At 42.7% G+C, this 25,660-nt stretch overlaps 2 protein-coding genes across 8 annotated transcripts; one reads left to right on the top strand and one right to left on the bottom strand.

Moving 5' to 3' along the window:
- Positions 1–3,500: 3,500 nt before the first annotated feature.
- On the bottom strand, positions 3,501–7,631 carry LOC121546525 (baculoviral IAP repeat-containing protein 7). Of its 4 annotated transcripts, none has more exons than XM_041857779.2 (8): positions 6,849–7,631; positions 6,108–6,207; positions 5,911–5,989; positions 5,688–5,733; positions 4,786–5,001; positions 4,153–4,218; positions 3,863–4,080; positions 3,501–3,764 (listed from the first exon to the last, which is right to left on the bottom strand). In XM_041857779.2, the coding sequence occupies exons 1-7, from the start codon at positions 7,498–7,500 to the stop codon at positions 3,878–3,880; spliced, it is 1,362 nt and encodes a 453-aa protein (XP_041713713.1). In that variant the 5' UTR covers positions 7,501–7,631; the 3' UTR covers positions 3,501–3,764; positions 3,863–3,877. The 4 variants fall into 4 exon arrangements, with proteins under 4 accessions (XP_041713713.1, XP_041713714.1, XP_041713715.1 ...); XM_041857780.2 differs by having other exon boundaries at positions 3,863–4,077; XM_041857781.2 differs by having other exon boundaries at positions 4,792–5,001.
- A 3,838-nt stretch (positions 7,632–11,469) lies between these two features.
- Positions 11,470–24,772, top strand: LOC121545324 (YTH domain-containing family protein 1). 4 transcript variants are annotated; one of them, XM_041855747.2, is made up of 8 exons: positions 11,470–11,864; positions 12,692–12,716; positions 13,594–13,629; positions 18,632–18,711; positions 19,799–21,413; positions 21,948–21,995; positions 22,129–22,144; positions 22,413–24,772. In XM_041855747.2, exons 3-8 carry the CDS (start codon positions 13,627–13,629, stop codon positions 22,427–22,429), a joined length of 1,779 nt encoding a protein of 592 aa, XP_041711681.1. In that variant the 5' UTR covers positions 11,470–11,864; positions 12,692–12,716; positions 13,594–13,626; the 3' UTR covers positions 22,430–24,772. The 4 variants fall into 4 exon arrangements, with proteins under 4 accessions (XP_041711681.1, XP_041711682.1, XP_041711680.1 ...); XM_041855748.2 differs by lacking the exon at positions 13,594–13,629 and having other exon boundaries at positions 11,471–11,864; XM_041855746.2 differs by lacking the exon at positions 13,594–13,629 and having other exon boundaries at positions 11,471–11,864; positions 19,794–21,413.
- The last annotated feature ends 888 nt before the right edge of the window (positions 24,773–25,660 follow it).

The raw sequence follows: 25,660 nt of genomic DNA, 5'->3' as shown, positions 1-25,660 counted from the left end.
ATATATATATATATATATACACACACACATACATAGACTGTTCAGCCTTCCCCTGGCCTCTGGTCTGAAAGACCACTGTCTGTGGCTCTGTGGGTTAGTGTGTTACTATGGCTCGGTGTCAGATCGTCAGTGTTGGGCTGAATTACAGTTGAGCCTGTGGAATGGAATGGGCTGTTGTGTTCTGACTGTTTACTTTAGGCCACGATCTGTGCACATAAATACACAGGCAAAGCAGAAAGGGGGAGAGGAGGGAACGGGGGAGAGGGGGAGGTAGTGAATGAACGGGGGAGAGGAGGGGGAGGGAAGGGGGGATAGGAGGTGGAGGTAGGGAAGGTGGGAGGGGAGGGGAAGGTAGGGGTGGTAGGTAGGGGAAAAAAGCTGCCAAACCTACAGGGGAATCTTTCAAAAATAGAACCAGAAAAAAAGAAAGATGGAAAAAAAGTTTGAGTCAGGGTTTTGAAATGCTTAAAGTTTTACAGTAAAAGCACACAGGCAATAATGTTTGAGTTTGAGTCTAATTTTTGTTAATCTTACTTACGGTGCTGTGACTGACTGACTCCTGTCCAAAGCAATTTTGGAAACCGCTGATATACAGTGTTTCAATAGACTGAATCCTAAAACTGTAGCGATGGGTGGAATGAAAGGAAATAAGCTTATTTTAATCTGGTTTTACAGTTGTTGGTGTGGAAGCTTGAGGTTTGTATCAGGAGTTAGATGTGTGTTAAAACCCCAGTCCAGAAACCCAACTGCCTCCAACTACTGTGAGGGTTGAGTGTAAGGTTGAGTGTTTGACAATTGATCATTAGTTATACACACAGTGGCTGACTGTATCTTTTCAATCCTAAATAATGTGTGATATGAGAGGTAGTTTGACTACATTTCCCGTCCATGGTATACAAATATATTGAATGGAGTGTAAATGGTTTTAAATGTAAAAGTAGCACAAATATAGCAAAACAAGAAGACAGAAATATACACAACCTGTTTTTTGTATCATTCCATCTGTAGATCGATAATTCAACTGTAATCAATTTGAATGGTTTGTTTCATAGCATTTTTGTAGTTTTTTTTTTATGATAACTGTGGATATGCTGTATTATACGGTAATAACCTAGTGTATGTTTGGGTCTATGTGGGATTGGGGAACATTTATCCCACAATCCCAAAAGACAAACTTTAAGATGGGGGCTAGTTCTTGAGTATTTGGACCATAGAATTAGGAATTAGAATACTAGAATGGACATGAACCGTCTTATGATGGGATAAAGGTCAGCCATTTTGGTCAGGGAGTTGGTCAACCATGGTTTGCCAGTGCTGTGATAAGATAATGTGTAAAATAATGAATATGAAGAATTTTAGAGGAATGATTCCATACATTTTTCAAACTAACTGCCAATATCCCAACATTCAATTCAAACAATGCACTCAATCCACAGCCTTACACTGGCTGAAATCCGGTGATGATAAGACTTAGACAAGTTGGAAATGCAACAAGTACTGATATTGTATCATATAATAGCACTCTCAGCTTTACAAGAAAACAACAAAATGAGACATTTATGGTCTGTTTACATATATTTTAGAGGCTATTTATACAGAAAATGTGGTATAAAACCCGTATAAACTGTATTTATTTCTCCCTGACCAATATGGCTGCCATTTTCACCCCATTCTGGAACTTTGAGGGTTTAGCCCCTCTAGTAATTTAATAGGATCTCTATGATTTGGACTTTCTGTTGCAGATTGTGAAACTGCCTGGGTCTTTGGCTGTGTCCCTTTAGGAGTATGATGGAGTTGCCCTTAGACACTGATCTAAGCTCAGTTTTGTGTTTAATCTCTCATTAAGATTTGAAGAGGGGCGACTGATCCTAGATCTGTGTCTAAGAGCACCTTCTACCTGGCCCGTCCCCTTCTGCCTTGTTACTGTGTATCACTACTGCCACCTGCTGTTGAATGTGGTCATGTACACGTTATAAAATACTGCTGAATATGTTTGTGTTCTTGACTTGAACAAACCCCTCTGCTTTGTCATTTAGGGTTTCATGGCATATTGTTTATTGATAACATACAAAAAAACAGTTTAGGCTATTTTCCATTTGCCTACTGGACACTGGAGCCCATAGGAAGGTCCAGTGTACTGCCCTGCATGGATGTACGTGTATATGACTGTATACTTTATCTCAATGTTATCCACTCAGTCTTATACTCGACATCATTCAGAAGAACAAATGCATTCCTTTGTCATTTCTGTAGCCTCTAAGTTCAATTATTATTTCTTAAATCATTTGTCTGGATGCAATTTGTCTTATCTGCTGTGACATGAATGCAATGATTTAACCTTCTTTTTTATCAAAGCTTGTTTTCTACTTAATCAAAAGAGCCTTGAACACAGAAAGACTTGAATTTGGTTCCATCTCTTTTGTTTCCTGCAGCAACTGATCAACATGTTCTTATCCCCATGTGGTATTGTGGGTTTAAAAAACAGGCTTCTCATTTGATGATATTGAAATCACAGCTCTCTCTCCAGTGAAATGGGCTTCATAGGAATTATATTGCAGAACGGTGGTGCAACAATAATGATTGTAAACCATGGACTGTGTCTCAAAAGACATCCTAAATTAGTGCACTATATAGGTAATAGGATATCATTATTTCATAAGAGTGCAATGTTAAAGAACATTCATATAGAGATGTGTTGTGCAGAATAGCCATTCTTCTGTCAAAGGATATCATTATTTCAGGAGAGTGCAATGTTAAAGAACATTCAAATAGAGATGGGTTGTGCAGAATAGCCATTCTTCTGTCATAGATAATGCCAGCGCTATGCATTACATTTCTATCTGTAATATTGTATGTTGCAGTGAGTATACCCCAAGTTTATCAATACCAAGCCAGGCCTGTCTGTCAGTACTTATGAACATACTGTAAGATCAGCTACACTTTAATAACTGTAGCCAGGATCATTACCAGAAGTGAACACACACTGCACCTCATCTCTTGATAAAAAATTAATAGCGTGAAGACACCTAAAGTAATTTGATTTATGGGAACAGTTCTTCCTTTTAATGCAATACAGCCTCTGCAACAGGGAATGGAAGAGCCATACCTGGCATTAGTTGGTTGGAGCCTATTGTGGAGGCGTAATGGATACCACTGAAAAAGAGTCCACCTGTTTGTAGATAATTCTGTTTCTTTGTATAGGAAAGTCAGGAAAAAAGCTTTTTGTATTTCTCTTCATTTTGTGTCCTCTGTAGTCCCCATCACATGTGACTCAATTATGTAATCCTATTTGTCCAAACCCGTGCTGTGTTCAAGAGTGTAAATAGAAGTTTGTTAATAAAACAATAGTGTACTTTTAATCATCTGATTCTGATTTATTTGTTTAAGGGATTATTCATCTTTTGTGCAAATATTCAAACTGTAATCTGATGTGCAGTTGGACTGATTAACTTGCTCTTCCAGTTGATCACTGTAAACATCAATAATGACAAAACACTGGCTATTGCATATGTGTTTATTGTAGTAATATAAATATATAAATTCAACAACTTCTATTACAGCCAAAAAGAGGCCACTTTTGGAGGGTATTTTGAGCAGGGCAAATCAACAGCATAGTGGTTTTGAGGTTGGAACAGTGGGTCAGATCTGTCAGGCATCCAAAATCCAGGGAACATTTTCAGAACGTTCTCACAGCACCTATAGAACAATGTGAGCTACTTCTAGGGTTCTAGAATTTTCTTCATTTGTCGAAGGTAAACAAAAGCCTAAAAGGGAAACAAGGAAATTGTGTATTGTTTCTCAGTGTATTAGGGATACTATAGGGTAATTGTGTCATACAAATATACACACAGGGGTCTCGTACTTGAGTGTGTGTCTCTCAGGACATGAATGCTCGGACACTGCCTCTGATGGTGGCTCTGCAGATGGGGCAGTGACGCAGGCTGGCAGCACAGTCGCTACACACCACCAGGTGACCACAGGGGATGAAGACGATGGAAACCCGCTTGTCCATACACACCTTACATGTCCGCTCCTCCTGCAGCTGACGCAGGAGCTCATCAGGGGTGGGGTCGCCCACTGCTGAAATACACACAGGAGTTTGGTCGTGTGGGTGGGTGGGTGGGTGGGTGTGTAATACACATGACCTCTGACCTTTTTCTGTGATGGGTGTCTGTGTCCTGACCCCTCCTGCACTGAGCCCCTGCCTCTCCACCGGCCCTGATGGGGACACAAAACACCAACAGTAAACAAGGGTGAGACATGGTTACTCACAGTAACATTATCTATTTACATCTTTAACAAGAGTCTCCATTTGTTGTTTCTCCGTGTCAATCCAGTCATTTCAGATGAACAAGAATATCAAAGGGTTGTGTTAAAATATGAACGTGGTCAACATCAGAGTTAAAGATACCAACATTGGTCCAGCAGGCTATTTTTAGGACTCCCCCAGAGGTCAAAGTGTAATTAGAGCCCTGTAGGTTCAAGTTATGGTATGTACCTCCGCTCTGTGGGCCCTTAGCCTCTACCCAGCCCATAACCATCTGCTGGTCCCTACCTCCAAACAAGTATCTATGGGTAGAAGCAGTGGGTTCTTTCACACAAGGCATATGTTTAGGACCCCTACTGACCCCTGTGAGCTATACCCAGGCAGGTGCTGCTACTGTACTGTACACCCTGGTAGTGGATGATGTGAATCCCCTCCCCTTACAATGTTAAGTGCTTTGAACATCAGGAAAGCTCTATGTAAATCTAATCCATCATCATTAATATAATCACCATCCTCACCCTGACCTCTGCTCTGCAGCCCCCTGGACCTGTCCTCCTCCTCAGCCGCCAGTATGTCAGTGACCAGGCCAGACACAGAGGTGTAGTGCTGGCTGTTCAGCAGGTACTTGGTCTGGACCAGACTCTCCACCAGGCCAGCCTCAAACCCCATCTGGAGCACGGTCTGGACCACAGGAGACATCATGGCCGAGGGCACGCCCAGACCACCCACCACATCTGGGGGAGGGGAGGGGAGGAGAGGGAGGGACGGGGAGAGAGAAAAAAAAAAACTGGTATTAAGCGGGAAGTTGGGAAAGAGACATAGTTATATAGAGAGAGTTTCACTGAAAACCAATAGCACTGCATTTTTTCTTCAGCGTTACCAAGATGATGTGTCTCTCCTTGAGATAAGCTAAAGCAATTACTTTTCTCTGCTTTATTCAGTGAAACTGAAAAAAGATGGATAGCAGATTAAGCAACAGTATGTGATGCTATTGTGCTATCATTTTATCATTTGATAAATGGCACAGTAGAGAGAGCAGTACCCCAGGGTGTGCGAGTGGAGAGAGTAGGCAACCCAGAGCCCCGCATCACCTCTCTGACACACATTAAACCACAGGAACAAATTGAATTTTCAATCTTGCTCTGATAGATATAGAGAAAAGCATCACTGAGGGATCCATCTGTTTCTCTGACTGTCCTCTAAAACAGCTGAAACAGACAGTATTTGTGATTATCTCGCTACACACACACACACGATTAAGTGCCCACTTGTGAAATACTACATCCTCTTAGTCTGTATCCAGGGGGAAGCAGCGTATTGGTTTCCAAGGCAATCCATATTTATTGTGTTTGTTCTGCACAGGTTAACACATGGGGCGGATCACCCAGTGATTTCATTTAGAGAGGGGGGGGGGACTCACCATTTTCTGAGTTGATTTCTCTGGACACCGGAGTCTGTGATACACCCTGGAGAAAGAAATCAACACTGGGGATCTATTCTGTGAGTTCCCTAGCACACTATAGTGACCACAGCGGTTATGTTGGCACATTACTAATATACAAATGATCCTGTCTTTTGGTATGACAGTGGAGGACAGTGAAGCACAACAGTGAGGGATGAATGTTAGGGATTAAGGTACTTACCACAGTCTCTCTGTGGAAGTGGGCATCCTGGATGTTGCTGACGTAGTCACGCCCTCTCGTCTGGATCAGGAAGTCACATCTGAGGAATGAAAGAAAGAAAGAAGTAACATATTGACACATCAGAACCGTGGACACAGGGTCAAAGGCATTACAGATTGCATTTTGACAGGTTATGTGTGTTGGTGCTGTTGTGTTACCGTGGGAACCACTTGGCATGCTCCTGCCAGGGGTCATCTCCAGGTTCCCAGTTCCTCAGCCCTCCATCACAGTAGAAACATTTCACGTTGTCACCGTGTCCTAGGAGGAGGGACATAGACCAAGTATTATCACAGCACTTCTGACACAAAGACTTTACATGAAGATTAGACACACTAAAGTAACACCTTTTTTTCCCTCTCTCTTGCTCTCTCATACACCCCCCCCCCCCACACACACACACACACACACACACAAATGCATACAGTACACACAGGCAGACACCCCAACATTCCTACTGTGAGAATGTGGATTGTGTTATTGCATTTCCAAAACTGAATTTCAAACAAAGGAAAAGTTGTTTCATTCTCTCTCATAGTCGTTTTATTTTCTAAGATTTTATGAACACAACAGTCTAAGCATAACAGCGATGTTCTCCTTTACGCAGTCCGGGTCCTGTCCAGCTTTTTCTGTTCACAAACACATGACTCAGCGTGACTATTGTCCCATGAACTCACACACAAAGACTGGAACCTGCTATTTCTGAATATCCAATAGCCAATTGCCAAGGCTTGTGTAACTTTGTCCAAAAGCTTCACTAAACATTAATGGGACTTTGGGGGAACCAAAAGAATGAAGCAAGTTATAAAATGTTCCCAACAGAATTTAGAAAAGTGGATATACACAACACACACTGATATCACAATAGGATTTCTCTCTCATCAACAAATACTATTGCGCACCTGTGTAGAAGAATCCTGCCCTCGCCAGAACATCGGGCTGGACCGCCGCACCGGTGGGCCAGTTGTGGAAGGTGGTGAGCCGGGATTCCTCTAACTCCATCTCGGGGTAAACAGCCTGCCCGGCCGCCTGGTCGTCCACAGTCATCCTCTGGAGCTGGCTCAACAGCTGACCGTCCACGGAGTCAGAAGGGGACCCGGGAACGACATAAAGTGGGATATTCCCAACGGCTCTACCCAGTACCAAACTACAAGTGGGGAAGTGTCTCTTGTGTTCGACGATAGGACTGTCCCCATGGACCCAATACCTCAGGATCCCTCCACAACAGAAACACTTGACCTTATCCTCGGGCCCCAGAAAATAGAAGCCGGCTCTGGCTAGGTTGGTCGCGGTGACCGGTGCATCGCCCGGCCAGTTTTCAAAAGTTCGAAGCCTCTCCTCCTCGCCTCGCATCTGGGGCGTCTTCAGAATATACAGCATCTCGCTCCTGTCGTCCGTCATGCTGGTGGTTGTGGTCTCTTCCTTTTCCTTCGGTCCTGTGCCAGTCATCCCTTTTCCTTTCCATAGTGGACTGTGCGGGTGGGAGCGCGAAGCGCTCAGTGCTGGACATATATTCCCTGCAGCTGTAAGCACGGCTTGCGCAGTAGCCCACATCAGGCAGCGTTCCAGAACTCGCTCACTATATGCCAGAAGGCAGTCCCATGCGGTCAAAACATAGAGATAGATAGAGGAATCATCTTTAAATCTGTGCCATTATAGCATCTGTGACAGCATGGGCAGCGCCATTGAGGCTACAACCCATAGGATTCCCCACCCAGTTGACTAGTTTGACTACTTTAAAATTGCGGAAGCATGGTGGAAGCCCTCAATGGCGCTAGCAATGCTAAATCGGCCTTTTGGCCACTAGAGGCCTCGATCATTCTCTATGGGTCAAACCTCGAATAGCAGAAAACACACTTCTGTTTCCCAGTGCTTTTCCAGACTGTTTGACGGGGATAGCCATAACCAAAAGAGGAACAGTGCATTAGTGAGATGTGTCCAAACGGGAATCCACCAAGTTAAACTTGCTAAACCTACACATTAAATAATGTCGATTTATTGCTGCAGATTTTGCACAATGACCGCGACTGTAACCAATCTAACAATGTACACTGAACAAAAATATAAACGCAACATGTAAAGTGTTGGTCCAATGTTCCATGAGCTGAAATAAAAGATCCCAGAAATGTTCTATATGCACAAAAAGCGTATTCCTCTCAAATGTTGTGCACACATTTCTTTACATCCCTGTTAGTGAGCATTTCTCCTTTGCCAAGATAATCCATCCACCTGACAGGTGTGTCATATCAAGAAGTTGATTAAACAGCATGATCATTACACAGGTGCACCTTGTGCTGGGGACAATAAAAGGCCACTCTAAAATGTGCAGTTTTGTCACACAACACAAGGCCACAGATGTCTCAAGTTTTGAGGGAGCGTGCAATTGGCATGCTGACTGCAGGAATGTGCACCAGAGTTGATGCCAGAAAATGGAATGCCCATTTCTCTACCAATGTTGTTTTAGAGAATTTGGCAGTAGGTCCAACCAGCCTCACAACCGCAGACCACGTGTAACCATGCCAGCCCGGGACCTCCACATCAGGCTTCTTCACCTGCGGGATTGTCTGAGACCATCCACCCAGACAGCTGATGAAACTGTGGGTTTGCACAACCGAGTCATGTGAAATCCATAGATTAGGGGCTAATGAATTTATTTCAATTGACTGATTTTCTTATATGAACTGTAACTCAGTAAAATCTTTGAAATTGTTGCATGTTGCGCTTATATTTTTGTTCAGTGTATTTATCTTGTGTATATCTGTTGCATGGTTGACACTGTTTTTAATGTTTTTATTGTTGTAACCCTGGCTGCACTACACATTTCCAAATTGGGACTATAAAGATAACAATTGATTAAGATATTTTAAGAGAGCTTTTATTTTCATAGGCCTATAAGCTAAGCCTAAGGCGAGGCTAGATAGCCTATAGGTGTAAAAACATAGGCTAGTTGGGAATTAAAAAGATTGGGCCCTTCCCAGTAGGTCTACACTCTAAAAAGAAAAGGTTCCTGAAGGATCCTTTAGGGCAGGGATCATCAACTACAGCCGTGGGACAATGTTTTCTTGAGCGGATGGTCGGGGGGCAGAACATAAATATAAATAATTTGTAGACTGAAAATTGACTGTAAGAAGCCCAAACAGATATAATATTTGACTATAACAAAATCATTTCAAACCTTGTGTCTCTCTATTTTTTGTATTATGCGTGGGAATACTTGTGGACATATTTCCAAAATTAAAATCACTTGGAGCTGATTTCACAGTCTTTTATGTCCAACAATGAAAATAAAAACTGAAATATCACATTTACATAAGTATTCAGACCCTTCACATAGTACTTTGTTTACGCACCTTTGGCAGCGAATACAGCCTTGAGTCTTCTTGGGTATGACGCTACAAGCTTGGCACAAGTTTCTCCCATTTTTCTCTGCAGATTCTCTCAAGCTCTGTCAGGTTGGATGGGGAGTGTCGCTGCACAGCTATTTTCAGGTCTCTCCAGAGATGTTCAAGTCTGGGCTCTGGCTGGGCCACTCTAAGGACATTCAGAGACTTGTCCCGAAGCCACTCCTGCGTTGTCTTGGCTGTGTGCTTAGGGTTGTTGTCCTGTTGGAAGGTGAACCTTCGCCCCAGTCTGAGGTCCTGAGCGCTCTGGAGCAGGTTTTCATCAAGGATCTCTCTGTACTTTGCTCCGTTCATCTTTCCCTCGATCCTGACTAGTCTCCTAGTCCCTGCTGCTGAAAAACATCCCCACAACATGATGCTGCCAACACCATGCTTCACCATAGGGATGGTACCAGGTTTCCTCCAGATGTGACGCTTGGCATTCAGGCAAAAGAGTTCAATCTTGGGTTCATCAGACCAGAGAATCTTGTTTCTCATGGTCTGAGAGTCCTTTAGGTGCCTTTTGGCAAACTCCAAGTGGGCTGTCATGTGCCTTTTACTGAGGAGTGGCTTCCGTCTGGCCACTCTACCATAAAGGCCTGATTGGTGTAGTGCTGCAGAGATGGTTGTCCTTCTGGAAGGTTCTCCCATCTCCACAGAGGAACTCTGGAGCTCTGTCAGAGTGACCATGGGGTTCTTGGTCACCTCCCTGACCAAGGCTCTTCTCCCCCGATTGCTCAGTTTGGCCGGGCGGCCAGCTCTAGGAAGAGTCTTGGTGGTTCCAAACCTCTTCCATTTAAGAATGATGGAGGCCACTGTGTTCTTGGGGATCTTCAATGCTGCAGAAATGTTTTGGTATCCTTCCCCAGATCTGTGCCTCGACACAATCCTGTCTTGGAGCTCTACGGACAATTCCTTCGACCTCATGGCTTGGTTTTTGCTCTGACAGGCACTGTCAACTCTGGGACCTTATACTGACAGATGTGTGCCTTTCCAAATCATGTCCGATCAATTGAATTTACCACAGGTGGACTCCAATCAAGTTGTAGAAACATCTCAAGGATGATCACTGGAAACAGGATGCACCTGAGCTCAATTTCGAGTCTCATAGCAAAGGGTCTGAATACTTATGTAAATAAGGTATTTCTGTTCTTTCTTTTTAATACATTTGCAACAATTTATAAAAACCTGTTTTCACTTTGTCATTATGGGGTATTGTGTGTAGATTGATGAGGGAAAATAATTTAATCAATTTTAGAAAAAGGCTGTAACGTAACAAAAAAGGGAAGGGGTCTGAATACTTTCCGAATGCACTGTAAGTTCTTCAAAGAAGATAACATGAGGCCAAACCAATACCAACTGTACATACCTTTGTGTGCTTCCTCGTCAGTATACCTGCAGGCAAACACACACACGCACACATACAAAAGTGAGCCATGCAGCCATCTGTACCCAATGCAGATGGACTACTGATTGTCAATGGGTTCCCTGCCCTACAGAGGGGAGAAGAGAGAAAGGGAGACTATAAGTAGAAGACCAAAGAGCCTTCTTCAAGGTGGTTAAGGCATACAAGGCCTAGGCCTATACTTTAATAGAAAATAGATCCATGATTTATAGCCAGGGGTCTAGGGTCCATCCCCCAGATTTTTGTTATTAGAGACTTAGGCCTTAAGCTCATGATCTTTAATTCTACAGTTTGCATAGCTCATGATGGAATTAGAATTATAAACATCTTCCCTGTCATTGCCTACATCTCTTACACCATGTCCTACACTTCCAATTTAAATCTGTTAGGCAAAGGGTTTAATCTGGATAGCCTAATATTTATTTCTGCATGATTTAGGCCTAGGCAAAATATTTTCTTTGTAGCCTATAGTATAGGCCTAAAAGCCCTGTGTCTGAATGGGACTTCTACATATGTCTTGGTGTCTCGCACAACAACAGCAACATTTGACTATTTATTGAAATGACTGCCCCTCATTGTACCATGCATCGTACCTGTTTTGCATAAACTTCCTATAAACTGTCCCTGGCATTAGACTCATTCTAACCTGGCAACACTTTTCCGCCATGCAGGGCCACCCACCTTTCAAGAAACCCGGTGTCGCTGACGTAAAGCTCTGTCTAGAACCCGGATGGAACCAATTGGATAGAACAGCCATTGGGGGAAGTGCTGCACGATAACAGGGCTGCAAGCTAACTGTGGAGGGATCTCCGGAGTGGAAAAAAAGACGTAAAGATTCAACTGTGGACAGAGATTGTGCCGGATCCAAAAACAATATTCTGTGGAGATCTATAAATATTATCTGGACTTATTTAAGCTTGGACATTGAATCCGAGCGGACCGGATAAGACACTTGGACTGTGGGAGTTGATCTGGGGATACGAGCAGTGGAAAAACACTTTAGCTAGCCTAGCCAGCTAACTGAGCTGGGAACCATCGGAAACCGGAGCATCAGATACACTGACCTGCTAGGCTCCGTGCGAATCCAGGGACTTGCTTAATGAATTATGTCTGCCACGAGCATTGACCCTCAGGTAACGTTAGGCAGAACGATGCATCTCGCCGCCTGGCAGTAGCTAGTTAGTTAAATATGTCAGCTAGCTAGCTAATTAACCTTACTTAGCCAGGTAACGTTAGCTACGTTTCAGACTAATTTGATACCGCTTTTAATTGTGCCAGGCGGTTTGTGCAAATGAAGAACGTTTTGCAACCACATATTCGTATAGCTTGATTGTACGATGTTTGAGGGCAAACAAGTAGCTAACGTTAAGCAAACTATTTGCTAGCGTAGTAACGTTGGCTAGGTAGCTAACAGCTTGCTAACCAGCTAGCTAGCCAACTCTTGTTTAGAAACCCGGGGTTAGCTAACCTGATAAGCTAATATTTAAAGGGGTCATTGGTTAACGTTAGCTAGCTAAATGGGCGTAGCTCGTTAGAAAGCTAACTAGCTATCTTGCAACGTTACATCGCTGCTTAATGATCCTGCTAGTCATATTTAGGCTATGCATTTAGCCAAAAAGCTAGCTAACCAACTCACTGATGGGATTTTCCCATGGTGTTACGTAGCTAGTTAGACGGAACTTTTAGCTAGCTAATGTTAGTCTGATTTTACATTTTAGTCATTTAGCAGACGCTCTTATCCAGAGCGACTTACAGTTAGTGCATACATGTTTCATACTGGCCCCCCATGGGAATCGAACCCACAACCCTGGCGTTGCAAGCGCCATGCTCTACCAACTGAGCTACAGGAGGATACATGGTAGAAACTTGTCAGCTAGTTAATCAATGTTTGGTGAAGCTCCCTTTTGATGGCTAACATGCATGTTTCTTTTATTCCCGGCATGATCCAATGGGAATGCAGAGATCAAAGGGACAAGCATCTAAAGGTAAGAATAATTGGATTTCACATAGCTAACACATGTATCAATCAAGTAGGCCTATCTATAACAAAAATAAAAACAGCTATTTATTTAGCTGCATTTTTAGAAAAAATGGTTATATCTAGCTAGAACCTAAAAGGGGTCTTCGGCTGTACCTATGGGATAACTTTTTGTAGAATCCCTTTGGGTTCCATGTAGCCCAATAATGGACTATAAGGATAACGTCAGGCTCTTTATAGTCCAAGGACCTTACATGTTATGTTAGGAGAAGCGAATTGGCTCTGACAGCCAAGTACTAAACGTGAATCGATTCTCAATTGCGGTATCGTTCTAGAAACATCAAGCCCTCTACTTTCATATCACATCAAAATAAGTTCACAAATGCAAATATATACTTACTGTAGGCCTACGCTGTTTTAACAGACTTACAGCCCACAGTATTTGTAGTGCTGAGCAATCAGTGTTTTTTTTTGTTCGGTTTCGGTTCAATTATCTTTTCTAAACGGATTTTGGTTTTGATTATTTGTGTAAACAATAAATGCACTATGCATTAAGTGGATAGAACAATTATTAAAAGACTGTTGATGGTAGTGACTTCCCATTACGGCGTATTACTTATTATACCACAGCATTGTTGAATACTCGTTTCTGATTGGCTAGAGGGCATTCTAGAATAGACATTAAAACCAGATAACGGGACAGTTGGAAAAGATATCGGGACACCTTGCAATCAGGACGCAATATGTGCCTACACATGCAGACTGTACTTGCTACAAAGTTACAGAAAGCTAAACCAACAACTACACAAACTGAAATTGGATACATTGTAAACACAGGTCCAACTAGGAAAACTTAGCTAGCTAGCATTGATTTGTTTTTGCAGAGACATACGTTTTGGAGCATCTGATGACCTAGCATGGTGAGTGATGAACATTAATTTCTCTGGTGCCTACTGTCATGATGCAAGTGGCGCTATGCTGTCAAATCTTCCCACGTTTCTAGTTTGACCAGCTGTTTTCAGCAACTGGTATTTTTTTTATACGGTTGTCATATTGGAATGTTTGCTAGCAACAAACTATTTAGCTAGCTTCTAGCCTAGTCTTTTTGATATGCAATGCGATCTCCTCTTAATGAACATTGTCAAGTGTCCTGACGAGATGGCAAACATTTCTGGCTATGACAGGCAAAATCGGGCATTATCAACTAATTGTTATGGATTTATCCAAATGAATGTCAATAGAAAACAGCTACTTTGCTGTTATTCTGGCTGCAGGGCTCGTGACTGTTAGCCATAGGTAGCTGTCTAGCAAGCAAGGGATAACAGCTTTGCCACGAGCATGGTGACGGAACATAAAGAACAAACGACTTGGTCGTAACCATAAATATCAAACGAACGACTTGGTCGTAACCATAAATATCAAACAAACGACTTGGTCGTAACCATAAATATCAAACAAACGACTTGGTCGTAACCATAAATATCAAACAAACGACTTGGTCGTAACCATAAATATCAAACAAACGACTTGGTCGTAACCATAAATATCGAACAAACGACTTGGTCGTAACCATAAATATCAAACAAACGACTTGGTCGTAACCATAAATATCAAACAAACGACTTGGTCGTAACCATAAATATCAAACAAACGACTTGGTCGTAACCATAAATATCAAACAAACGACTTGGTCGTAACCATAAATATCAAACAAACGACTTGGTCGTAACCATAAATATCAAACAAACGACTTGGTCGTAACCATAAATATCAAACAAACGACTTGGTCGTAACCATAAATATCAAACAAACGACTTGGTCGTAACCATAAATATCGAACAAACGACTTGGTCGTAACCATAAATATCGAACAAACGACTTGGTCGTAACCATAAATATCAAACAAACGACTTGGTCGTAACCATAAATATCAAACAAACGACTTGGTCGTAACCATAAATATCAAACAAACGACTTGGTCGTAACCATAAATATCAAACAAACGACTTGGTCGTAACCATAAATATCAAACAAACGACTTGGTCGTAACCATAAATATCAAACAAACGACTTGGTCGTAACCATAAATATCAAACAAACGACTTGGTCGTAACCATAAATATCAAACAAACGACTTGGTCGTAACCATAAATATCAAACAAACGACTTGGTCGTAACCATAAATATCAAACAAACGACTTGGTCGTAACCATAAATATCAAACAAACGACTTGGTCGTAACCATAAATATCAAACAAACGACTTGGTCGTAACCATAAATATCAAACAAAGGACTTGGTCGTAACCATAAATATCAAACAAAGGACTTGGTCGTAACCATAAATATCAAACAAAGGACTTGGTCGTAACCATAAATATCAAACAAACGACTGGGTCGTGTGTCTAGCAACCGAAATATGAGAGTATGAATTTGCTTATATAAATGAAAACATCAACAAAATGTTTTTCTTTCTACCGGTAAATGTGTGCTTAGTATTGTTTTCTTTGGCAACTGTGGTATAAGCGGGATAAACAGCTTTAACAAACGCAACGGAATCAACTTTGCTGTTATTCTGGCTGCAGAGGTCACTATCATCCAGAAGGAGAGGTCAGTACAGGTACGTCAACGCTGGGACCGAAAGACTGAAAAACAGCTTCTATCTCCAGGCCATCAGACTGTTAAATAGCCATCACTAGCTGTTCTCCACCCAGTACCCTGCCCTGAACTTAGTCACTGTCACTAGCCGGCTACCATCCGGTTACTCAACCCTGCACCTTAGAGGCTGCTGCCCTATGTACATAGACATGGAACACTGGTCACTTTTTAATAATGTTTACATACTGTTTTACCCATTTCATATGAATATACTTTATTCTAGTCAAGGCTATCCTATTCAACTAATACTGTATATACAATTCTATCCTACGTATTCTTCAGATATACTACATATTCTATCCACATACTGTCCATAATGTCAATACATCCCATCGGATATATCACACACACACTCCGGACTCGACATTGCTCGTCTTAATAGTTCTTAATTCCATTCTTTTACCTTTATATTTGTGTGTATTGTTAGATATTACTGCACTGTTGGCGCTAGGAACACAAGCATTTAGCTACAGCCGCAATAACATCTGCTAAATGTGTGTATGCGACCAATAAGATTTAATTTGTGACTGTGTAGCTAGTTGGCTAGCTAGCAGCAAGCAAGGGATAAGAATGTTGCCACTGAGCATGGCAACGGAACATAAAGAACTGACGACTGGGGTGCGTATATATCAAACTAATCAAACGAAGGATTGTGTCTCTAGCAACCAAAAGATGAGAGTATGAATTTGCTTATATAAATGAAAATATCAACGAAAAATAAGTATTTATACCATTTTTTATGTGCTTTCATATTGTTTTCTTTGGCAACTGTGGTATAAGCTGGATAAGCGCTTCCGTTCTGTACATTACCTTGGAAAAATGGACTCTACAAAGGGACTCTGCTCCACCTCGTCCCACTGCATCGTCCATTATTTCCAAGGTAATGTACAGAACGTTGGCGTTTATCCCTTACTTAACCATAATTTATTCACTTTACTTTAATAAAATATTTCAGTTGTGTATATTACATTAGTTTTATTTGATGACTATTATTTAATTCCAATTAATCTCATCTCTATAGAGCTGCTGCCTATGCTGTCTGACAAAATCACTATTTTAGTAGTTCAAAGTAAATAAGGCATACTTTTGACTGCTGAATACCAACTATAAATCACTTAGATCATGTCTTTTCAGGTAGAGATACCCTCTTGATTGCGCATCTTCTGTCTCTTCTCTCCGTGTCAGCCCCACACAGACCGGATAAGTAGGCACGCAATGGATTATGGTCATTGTACTTAATTACCATGTTTTCTGCGCTAAACTATATAGAATATTGGCCTGTTGGAAACTACAACTCCCTATTACATTTCACAATGGGCTTGATCTGATTTATCTCTAGAGAAACGGTGCATTGAGCTCACAGAAAAGAACCGAACGAAATTGAATTCAATTAATTGAACCTACATTGGTAAATGAGTTGTTTAAAACCCCCAAAATAACCAACATTTCGGTGAATCGCTCAGCACTGTTTTTCAGCGACAACACGTTTGTGACATCCGTCTTCTCTTTATGCACAGGTGTTCGGAGAGGAACACCTGTAATAGCTCATTAGAACAGGTTGTCAACTGTCTTCCATCTGTTTTCCGTAAACAAGCACTAACATGGAAATATGGCTGAGTGGGAACCCCAACCCTATAAATGTGTGCAGTAATTTAACCTTTTTGATCATTTCTCGCTGATATGAAAGATGTGTTCCTTATGTTTCCAAAACCGGACCACAAGCAATACGTGGCTCTTAGCAAAAGTGGCTCACCTTTTTAGCCAGGTACATTTCTATGGCAATGAATCCTTCAGATCTAACCTGCTCCGAGGCAGGCTAACTCAAGGCTAACTCCATTTACCCTGAATGAAATGACAGAGCCATGAGTTGAGGACCAATTTAATCAGATTCTCTCCATCTTGCAAAGGACGACTGATTAAATATTTTAATAATCAAATGTTTTTTTGTGTTATATTTTACATTACTACTTTATGACATTACACATTTAGTAATGACAGAATGCATTTGAAACTTCATGCACCGTAACACTTTTGTATGACTTAATATAATTATTCTATCGAACGGAGTGGGGAAAAAGGTGCATGTGGTTGTGCATTGATAAGCACACCGAAGTCGGCATTAACGATAATTAATAAAATAAAGACTGCACTTCTAAAAGCCTGATTGATGTTTCAGCATTGTCTCAATGAAGAGTTTGGCGTTCAACTAGCTATGTGTGATATGCACGCGCAGTTACAAGCCTGCTAGAGTTAGCGGCAGGCGGACGAGCAATATCCACTGTCAGTACGGATGAAGCCATAGCTGGAATGTGAAGCTAACTGAAGATGGTTAGCTTTAGAAAACGCTGAGTAGATCTAGCTTGCTTCATAGGATACCCCTCTGGAACCCAAAAGGGTTCGCCCACAAGGACTGCCCAAGAACCCTTTTGAACTTTTTTTTGAAGAGTATAGCTTGCTACTTAGGGTACATTTTCATCTGCACTGGTGGTCTCTAGTCACCTGCACAAGGTTACAGTTTTCACCTCACAGGACACTTATCTGATCTAGATAGTGCAGGCCTAGCTGTAGAAAGAGTTTAGCTAGCCTGGTACCTTTTTGCATGTCAGTTAGCTAAACAAAGAATAGTCAACAACCTAATCTACATTTGTTTTGCATAGAGGCCAACTAATGGTCTGAGTTGTTGTTCACAATGCCAGCTGATTTATTAGCTAACATTTTGCCATACTTTCTGGATGAGTTGACTTTGACATACAAACTTAGACAGCACAGCTGCTATTATTTATTCAAAACAACCTCAAATTCCCTACACACACTTTAGTGACTCGCTGATTATTCACTGCTGGTAGGCTGTGACGTTGATTGGTGTTGATGATTATGTTGTTGTGACTAGCCTTTAATTTTGTGTTAGGGAGGGAGGCTGGCAGGCAGGCAGAGGGACACACAGCACAGGCCTTGACTCATACTGACACTGCCGGGGGGGTGTAGGTCACAGCCTGATTCACTTCCAGGATACGACCGGTCTCCCAGCAAGCGCCAGGTGGCTGTCAGTCAGTCATATCACGATGATGCACGCAGGTTATTTGTGGAGGATGACACCACACGCGTGTGCTGAGTGTCAGAGTTAAGGAAGGCAGAGTTAAGCACACTTCCAAATGCCCTTCACTGAACTGACAGTGCATTGCCACTCACCTGTTATTGTTGAGAAATAAATCATTCCTGATTTTACTTTTTGCCAAAAATCCTAACTCCTGTGTTGTTGTTTTCAGTGCAAAATGGTTCGCTGCATCAGAAGGAGACTGTCCACGACAATGACTTTGAGCCGTACCTCACTGGCCAATCAACCCAGGTGCGTGACTGGCCGCAGGTGATAATGCTGACCAGTCTTTCATGGGATAATGTTAACATTTTCTTATTATTCAATATCTGCACAGTCTTTAATGAATTTACATGGCAGGGGGTGGCAGTTGTTGTGTTGAAGCTGCAGTTGGATGAGAGTTACTCTCCATTTGTATCAAACTGATTTTAAGTGATAGGTTGGTCTTTTATTAAAGATCTTTATATCAAGGTTTCAGATTTTCCCAACATAGGCTAGGTCCCTCAAATTCAAATCTGGGACTCAAAACCAGTTCCACTGCTTTTCCCCCACCATTCTTCCCTCTAATTAGGGACTGATTCAGACCTGGGACACCAGGTGGGTGCAATTATTATCAGCTGTACTCAGGACCTCGTAGGGTAAGATTTGAATACGCCTGGGCTAGGCCTGGGCCTACATTTATTGGTTTTCAGTGAAGCAAAATTCTAGGTGGATGTTTCCAGTAGAAGAAAACTCAGGGTCAGTTATTGCATTTTAAGATTGAAGTGTCTTGAATGCCTTAGAAAGATAGAATTTCTCTATGCCCAAATGACACTGACATTATTTCCTCACATGAATCTATAAGGATTGTAACCAAGCTATTCACTTAGTAGAGGGCAAGACAGTTGATATGCAGATGATGATAGCGTTTGACTTTTTTTATTTTTAGTTGCTAAATGTGGCCTAAATGTCTACCCTCTATTCTCAATTAGATTTTTCCATTTAAAATGGATGCCAGAAAGGTCTCATGACCTTGTCTCAGTTGAAGGGCGATTGAACGTTTCCAGTGAGGGTACATATTAACCGTTTCATTTTGCTCCTCTCACAGAACAAATCTGCCTTTGCAAAATGAAATATAAACCAGAGATGTTTGGTATTACTTTCTCATCAGGGCCATTCTTTTAACCCCACAGTTTTGGCCTTGTGGGCCCATATTCTTCCCATTTACTAGCTGAGTGTTTTGTGATCAACTGTTTATTAGTGTTGCATAATGTGACGCAAACGCCAAAAGACAAATGAAACAACTCTTTACATAACGGGTGTAGATCATTGATGTCCGTGTTCTACCTCCACAGAACAGCAGCTACCAGTCCATGACCGACCCCTACCTGTCCAACTACTACGCCCCCTCCATCGGCTTCCCCTACCCCCTCAGTGAGGCCCCCTGGTCCACCGGTGGAGACCCCCCAATCCCTTACCTCACCCCCTACGGACCCTTGAGCAATGGAGACCACCACTTCATGCCCGACACCGTGTTTGGCCAGCCTGGAGGGCTTGGCAGCAGCATCTACCCCCACCGTTTTAACTTTTTTCCTGAGAACCCGACCTTCTCCGCCTGGGGCACCAGTGGCACCCAGGGCCAGCAGACTCAGAGCTCAGCCTACGGTGGCAGCTATAGCTACCCTCCCAGCTCCCTGGGGGGCACACTGGTGCCTGAAGGCCAGACAGGCTTCCATAGCGACACCCTCAACAAGGCCCCTGGCATGAACAGCCTGGAGCAGGGCATGGTGGGCCTGAAGATTGGTGGTGACCTCACAGGCCAGGGGTCAGTGGTCAAGACTGTGGGCTCTGTGATTGGCGGACCGCCGGTGGTGGCACAGGGGAACGGGGGTACGCCCATCAGTATGCCCCCGCCCAAGCCCGCCTCCTGGGCGGCCATAGCTAGTAAGCCGGCCAAGCCCCAGCAGCTGAAGACCAAGGTGAAACCAGGCATGCCCAGCCCTGGGGGAGCCCTGCCCCCTCCGCCCATCAAACACAACATGGACATTGGCACTTGGGACAACAAGGGGCCTGTGAATAAAGTGGCCCAAGCCCCCATGCAGCAGCAGCAGGCTATGAGCATGCCCCATGGCCACCACATGCAGCCCCAGAACCCAATGCAGCAGCAGATGCAGCCCATGGCCTTACAGCACCAGCCCCCCCACCACCATCACCACCAGCACCCTCCTCAACCCTACCAGAACCAGACCCAACCCCCACCTCCCCAGACTCGCTGGGTCGCCCCGCGCAACCGTAACCTTGGATACGGGCAGGGAGGGGCCGGCATGGACGGTAGCAGCATGATTGGCATAGTCGGCGGGGGTAACGGCGGTCCCCCCGGTTCTGCTGTTATGGTCCCTTGTGGAGCGGAGAACCACCCGGTGTTGGAGAAGCTGTGTGCTGCCCACAGCTACAACCCCAAGGAGTTTGAGTGGAACCTGAAGAACGGCCGCGTGTTCATCATCAAGAGCTACTCTGAGGACGACATCCACCGCTCCATCAAGTACTCCATCTGGTGCAGCACCGAGCACGGCAACAAGCGCCTGGATGGGGCCTTCCGCAGCCTCAACGGCAAAGGACCCGTCTACCTGCTATTCAGCGTCAACGGCAGCGGCCACTTCTGCGGCGTGGCCGAGATGCGCTCATCCGTGGACTACGGCACCAGCGCCGGCGTGTGGGCGCAGGACAAGTGGAAGGGCAAGTTTGACGTGGACTGGCTGTTTGTAAAGGACGTGCCCAACAGCCAGCTGCGCCACATCCGCTTGGAGAACAACGACAACAAGCCTGTGACCAACTCCCGGGACACTCAGGAGGTCCCTCTGGAGAAGGCCAAGCAGGTGATGAAGATCATAGTGGGCTTCAAGCACACCACCTCCATCTTCGACGACTTCTCCCACTATGAGAAGAGGCAGGAGGAAGAGGAGGAGGTACGCAAGGTGGGTTAGATACACTGGTCTTGCTAAATCCAGTCCATCCACTCCTAGGCTTTATGGATCCTAAACAACCTGCTTCCCAGAGAGTGCTTGTGGTTTCAAATACAATCCTTTGTTGTTGGTAAAAAAACTTTTGATTTACATTGTTTTGTCGTTAGTTATCATCTTGGTGAATATGAAGATGGTATGTCATCAGTACATAGAACAGGAATCTCAACCCTGTTCCTGGAGCGCTACCGTCCTGTAGCTTCTCACTCCAAACCCAGTTGTAACTAGCCTGATTTTAAGTTTATCAACCAGCTAATAGCATCAGGTGCGCTAGATTAGGGTTGGAGGGAAAACCTACAGGACGGTAGCTCTCTAGGAACCGGGTTGGAGAGCCCTGATATAGAGCCTATCATTTCATAGCCCTCTTCAATAGATGTTCATAAGACGTTGCTCTCTCTAGGCCTGAATGTCTTCATGTGTATGCGACGCTGCGCCTGTGTGTGTGCTTAACTGACTCCTCTTCTTCTCTCCCTCTACTCCCGCTGTCAGACCTTTGAGCCGCCTGCACCCATCCAGAACCGGTCTCGGCTGGATCAGGTACATGTCCAGTTTCTCTGTCTCTCAACTGGAATCTGACATTACTGTTGTGATGACGAGGGATGGGAGGAAGATTTTGGTCACTGTGATGTTTCGATTGTGTTATTCATGTCCTTCTCTTGTCTCCCCACAGGAGCGCCAAAACAGGAGTAAACAACAGTAGAAGACATTTATCCTTGGCTTGATCAATATTTACACTAGGACTTTCGATTTAAGAGACAGAAGAATTCAGAAATTATATTTAAAAAAAATAAGTCTTTTTTTCTATTTAATCCTGGTGAATTTCTGCCACCACTGTGGAGACTTGTGCAGGGATAACAAGCTGAGTTAATGTATTACCTAGCCACCACCATCACATTGTTTTAGTTCTGATTGACTTGGTTTTTTACGTTCTCTCCATGTACTCTTTCTCCTCAGACTGGGTTTGTTTTTGACCTCTCCTGCCCCCTCCCTTCCTACTCTTACTCGCATTGAATCAGGGTTTGACAGCACCAAGGAGAAGAGAGAATATCTGCCACTTTATATTTCTGTACAATCAGGAACTGCCATGTCCTGCCCCTGTTTGTCCATTGGGGGGCGGTGTTGCCATCCTTCAGAGGTTTAACTGTCCCAACAGGGTTGGAGGATCCCAAAGGCAAAACATGTTTGGACTTAGAACTGTGTGCGATAATGAGACTTCAGCGGTTTATCTATTTTTCATTCACGATCAACAAAGTCTATATTTTATGGCTTACTACTGACAATTTTCAGTTCAGAAAGATGATTTTTCTGGAGCCTTAATATTTCGTTTTCTAGTTATTGATGACTTGTCAAAATAATCTTTAACAGACAGTGCTGGAGAAATCAGGGATAGTCTGAAGTCAGACTCAGGACATTTCAAAGGAGGATGTGTGCAAAGGCCTCTGGGAAGGAAGTAACTGATGGGTGTCCTCCATGATGATGGAGCTCTCACCATCTGAATTGAAAATGATACTATTTTACATCCCTAACACCCCTCCACTTTTTTTTTGATAAATGACATTCGTCTTGAAGAAGTTTTGTGTCATTATCGGGAGATTCTGTTCACGTACTCAAGCCAGTCTGAGAGAAATGTAGCATTCACCATTTTTTATTAATTATTTTATAATTAGAATGATGTGCTGTAACTGCTACATGTGAATTAATTGTTTGTTGCTCTTTTTGGAAAAATCACTTCGGTTAATTATCTGTTCAACATCATTCTGTCTTAATCCTTTGTTTTGTTTGACTTTTTCCCTTCTCAAAATTTGTTTTGCTATAAATCTATCATGTCCTTGGTAATGCTAAGATTTAACTTAGGAGTCTGTAGTCATGGAGATAACCTGAAATGAATGTAACTGATTTACTATCAAGAGTAAGAAAAGAATAAGAACTAAAAATGGTTTCTGTCTTTTTTGTTGCTAAAAATATTTTGTATATGTTTTGGAATGGTGTCATTGATTAATATATATGAAGATAAGTCAGTGGTATCAGGAAGTATCTATCCATAGAGATTGATTGGGGGTTGAACATTGAAAGATAAACAATTATCCCTCTAATTAATAGCCTACATTGCGCAATCATGCAGGCTACAATCACAGTCTGGTAAACTTGATTACATTCTGGTAAACACTATACAACTCTTTTGAGTAATGGTTGGCACAATGATTGATTTCTTTCTAGTACAGTTCCTTTACTGACCGTGCAGCAGTGTTTCCTTTGTTCTCTTATCTCAGACATGCTGGATTCCCATTCTGCACAGAGAGACAGGATATAAACTGTTCTGAGTGCAGTTCAATCCAGTTTCTTGTATTGTAGATTTATTCTGACCTGAGCATTAAACCTGGCATTCTGTGACATCACAGTGTGTGTGAGCGAGAGAGAGACATGGATGTGAATGCTGTCACTGCACATCAGTGGAGGAGCTATAGGAGGATGGGCTCATTGTAATGGCTGGAATTAAATAACTGGAATGGAGTCGAACGTGGTTTCTATGTTTGAAACTGTTCAGTTTATTCCATTCCAGCCATTACAATGAGCCCGTCCTCCTATAGCTCCTTCCACCAGCCTCCACTGCTGTACGTGAGTGTGAACCCGCGTTTCTTATGTTCATAGAGTTGCAACAGCGTTGTTACTTGCAATGTGCGTGGATCAGTTCCAGACTTGCTGGATGTTTGTCACCACAGCCCAATCTCAGATGTTGGTTTTGTCTGTACTCTGTTGCATAGCTGCTCCTTCACCCTGGCCAGTGTAGTGTAGCCCCTGGATGTCTGGAGACATGACCTCATACAGGGGTGCATCTCAATAGTCATAAAGTGGCTTCCTTCATCTGCAGTAATGTGAAAACACAGGGTTAAAGCCATGTGGGTGGATGCTTTCTGTGGTGTTTTCTTTCACCAGTCGTCTTTCACACCAGTATAGATGAAGGAAAGGAGACCAGTAGAGGAAGCTACTTTAGATTATAGACATTGGTGTTGTCTTTCTTTTGGTCAAGAAGCATGAAATGGATGTGTTGCCGATAGTTCAGGACTTACATGCACGCGTCGAGTTTGCTGCAATAGAGGGCTATGTGTATGGTTCTAAAATAAAGGATATATCTACTACACTAAAGGAATACATTTTTAAAAAATAACAAAATTATCGTATAGACTTGCAAGTAAACCAATTTAGCTATATCAGTGGGGATAACCTGCAAGGTTTTGAAAGCTCTATCTTGGTTAATTTTATTTTTTTCCTTTAGAAAAAAATCAAGCCTTAATAAACTGTATATTTAGCAACAATCACTTTGTCTTAATCTCTTCATTACTGTTGACCATTCTGAAAACACTATTTTTGTTAACTTTACTGTTTTTGTTCCTTTTATGTTCCAGAAAGGTCTTCAGGAGCCGGTTTTTCTAAAGTTATCTGATCTGATTACCCTTATCGGATAGGATTAAATGTTAGAATTTAGTTTTTTCCAAAACTGAAAAATTGTATTCTGATCCTCTGGATAAGGATGTGGTAATCCAATCTGACCTTTTAATGTAGGTCATTTTGCGTTTTTTTCAAAACTTGAAGGTAGTGATTAGGAGAGTTTTGATCCCAAAAATCTGGATTATCTTGATCCCACTAGAAGGTTGGATTCAGGGTGGATTTAGAAAGGTGAAAGTCACTACAACTGAGAAATGTCAATGTAACTAAGGTGAGGAGGTTTAAATGTTTTTCTTACATCTGAAAACCAAAGGTGTATTATGTTAAATTGACTGCAGTATAGGTATGTGGTAAATTGTTATATTGAGAAGTCTCAAATAAATGCATCTAATTATAAGTGATATGCAGGCTCTATTATTTTAATGTGTACTGAAAAATAATACTGTATAAATGCAACAATTTCAATGATTTTACTGAGTTACAGTTCATATAAGGAAATCAGTCAATTGAAATAAATTAATTAGGCCTTAATCTATTGATTTCACATGACTGGGCAGGGGTGCGGCCTTGGAGGGCTATGGAGGTCCTGGGCTGGCGTGGTTACACGTGGTCAGCGGTTGTGAGGCCGGTTGGACATACTGTCAAATTCTCTAAAACAACATTGGAGGCAGCTTATGCTAGAGAAATGAATGTTCAATTCTCTAGCAACAGCTCTGGTGGACATTCCTGCAGTCAGCATGCCAATTGAACGCTCCCTC

This window comes from Coregonus clupeaformis, chromosome 30, assembly GCF_020615455.1.
Source record: "Coregonus clupeaformis isolate EN_2021a chromosome 30, ASM2061545v1, whole genome shotgun sequence".
NCBI lineage: Eukaryota > Metazoa > Chordata > Actinopteri > Salmoniformes > Salmonidae > Coregonus > Coregonus clupeaformis.
This window is presented reverse-complemented; position numbering and strand designations above follow the sequence as displayed.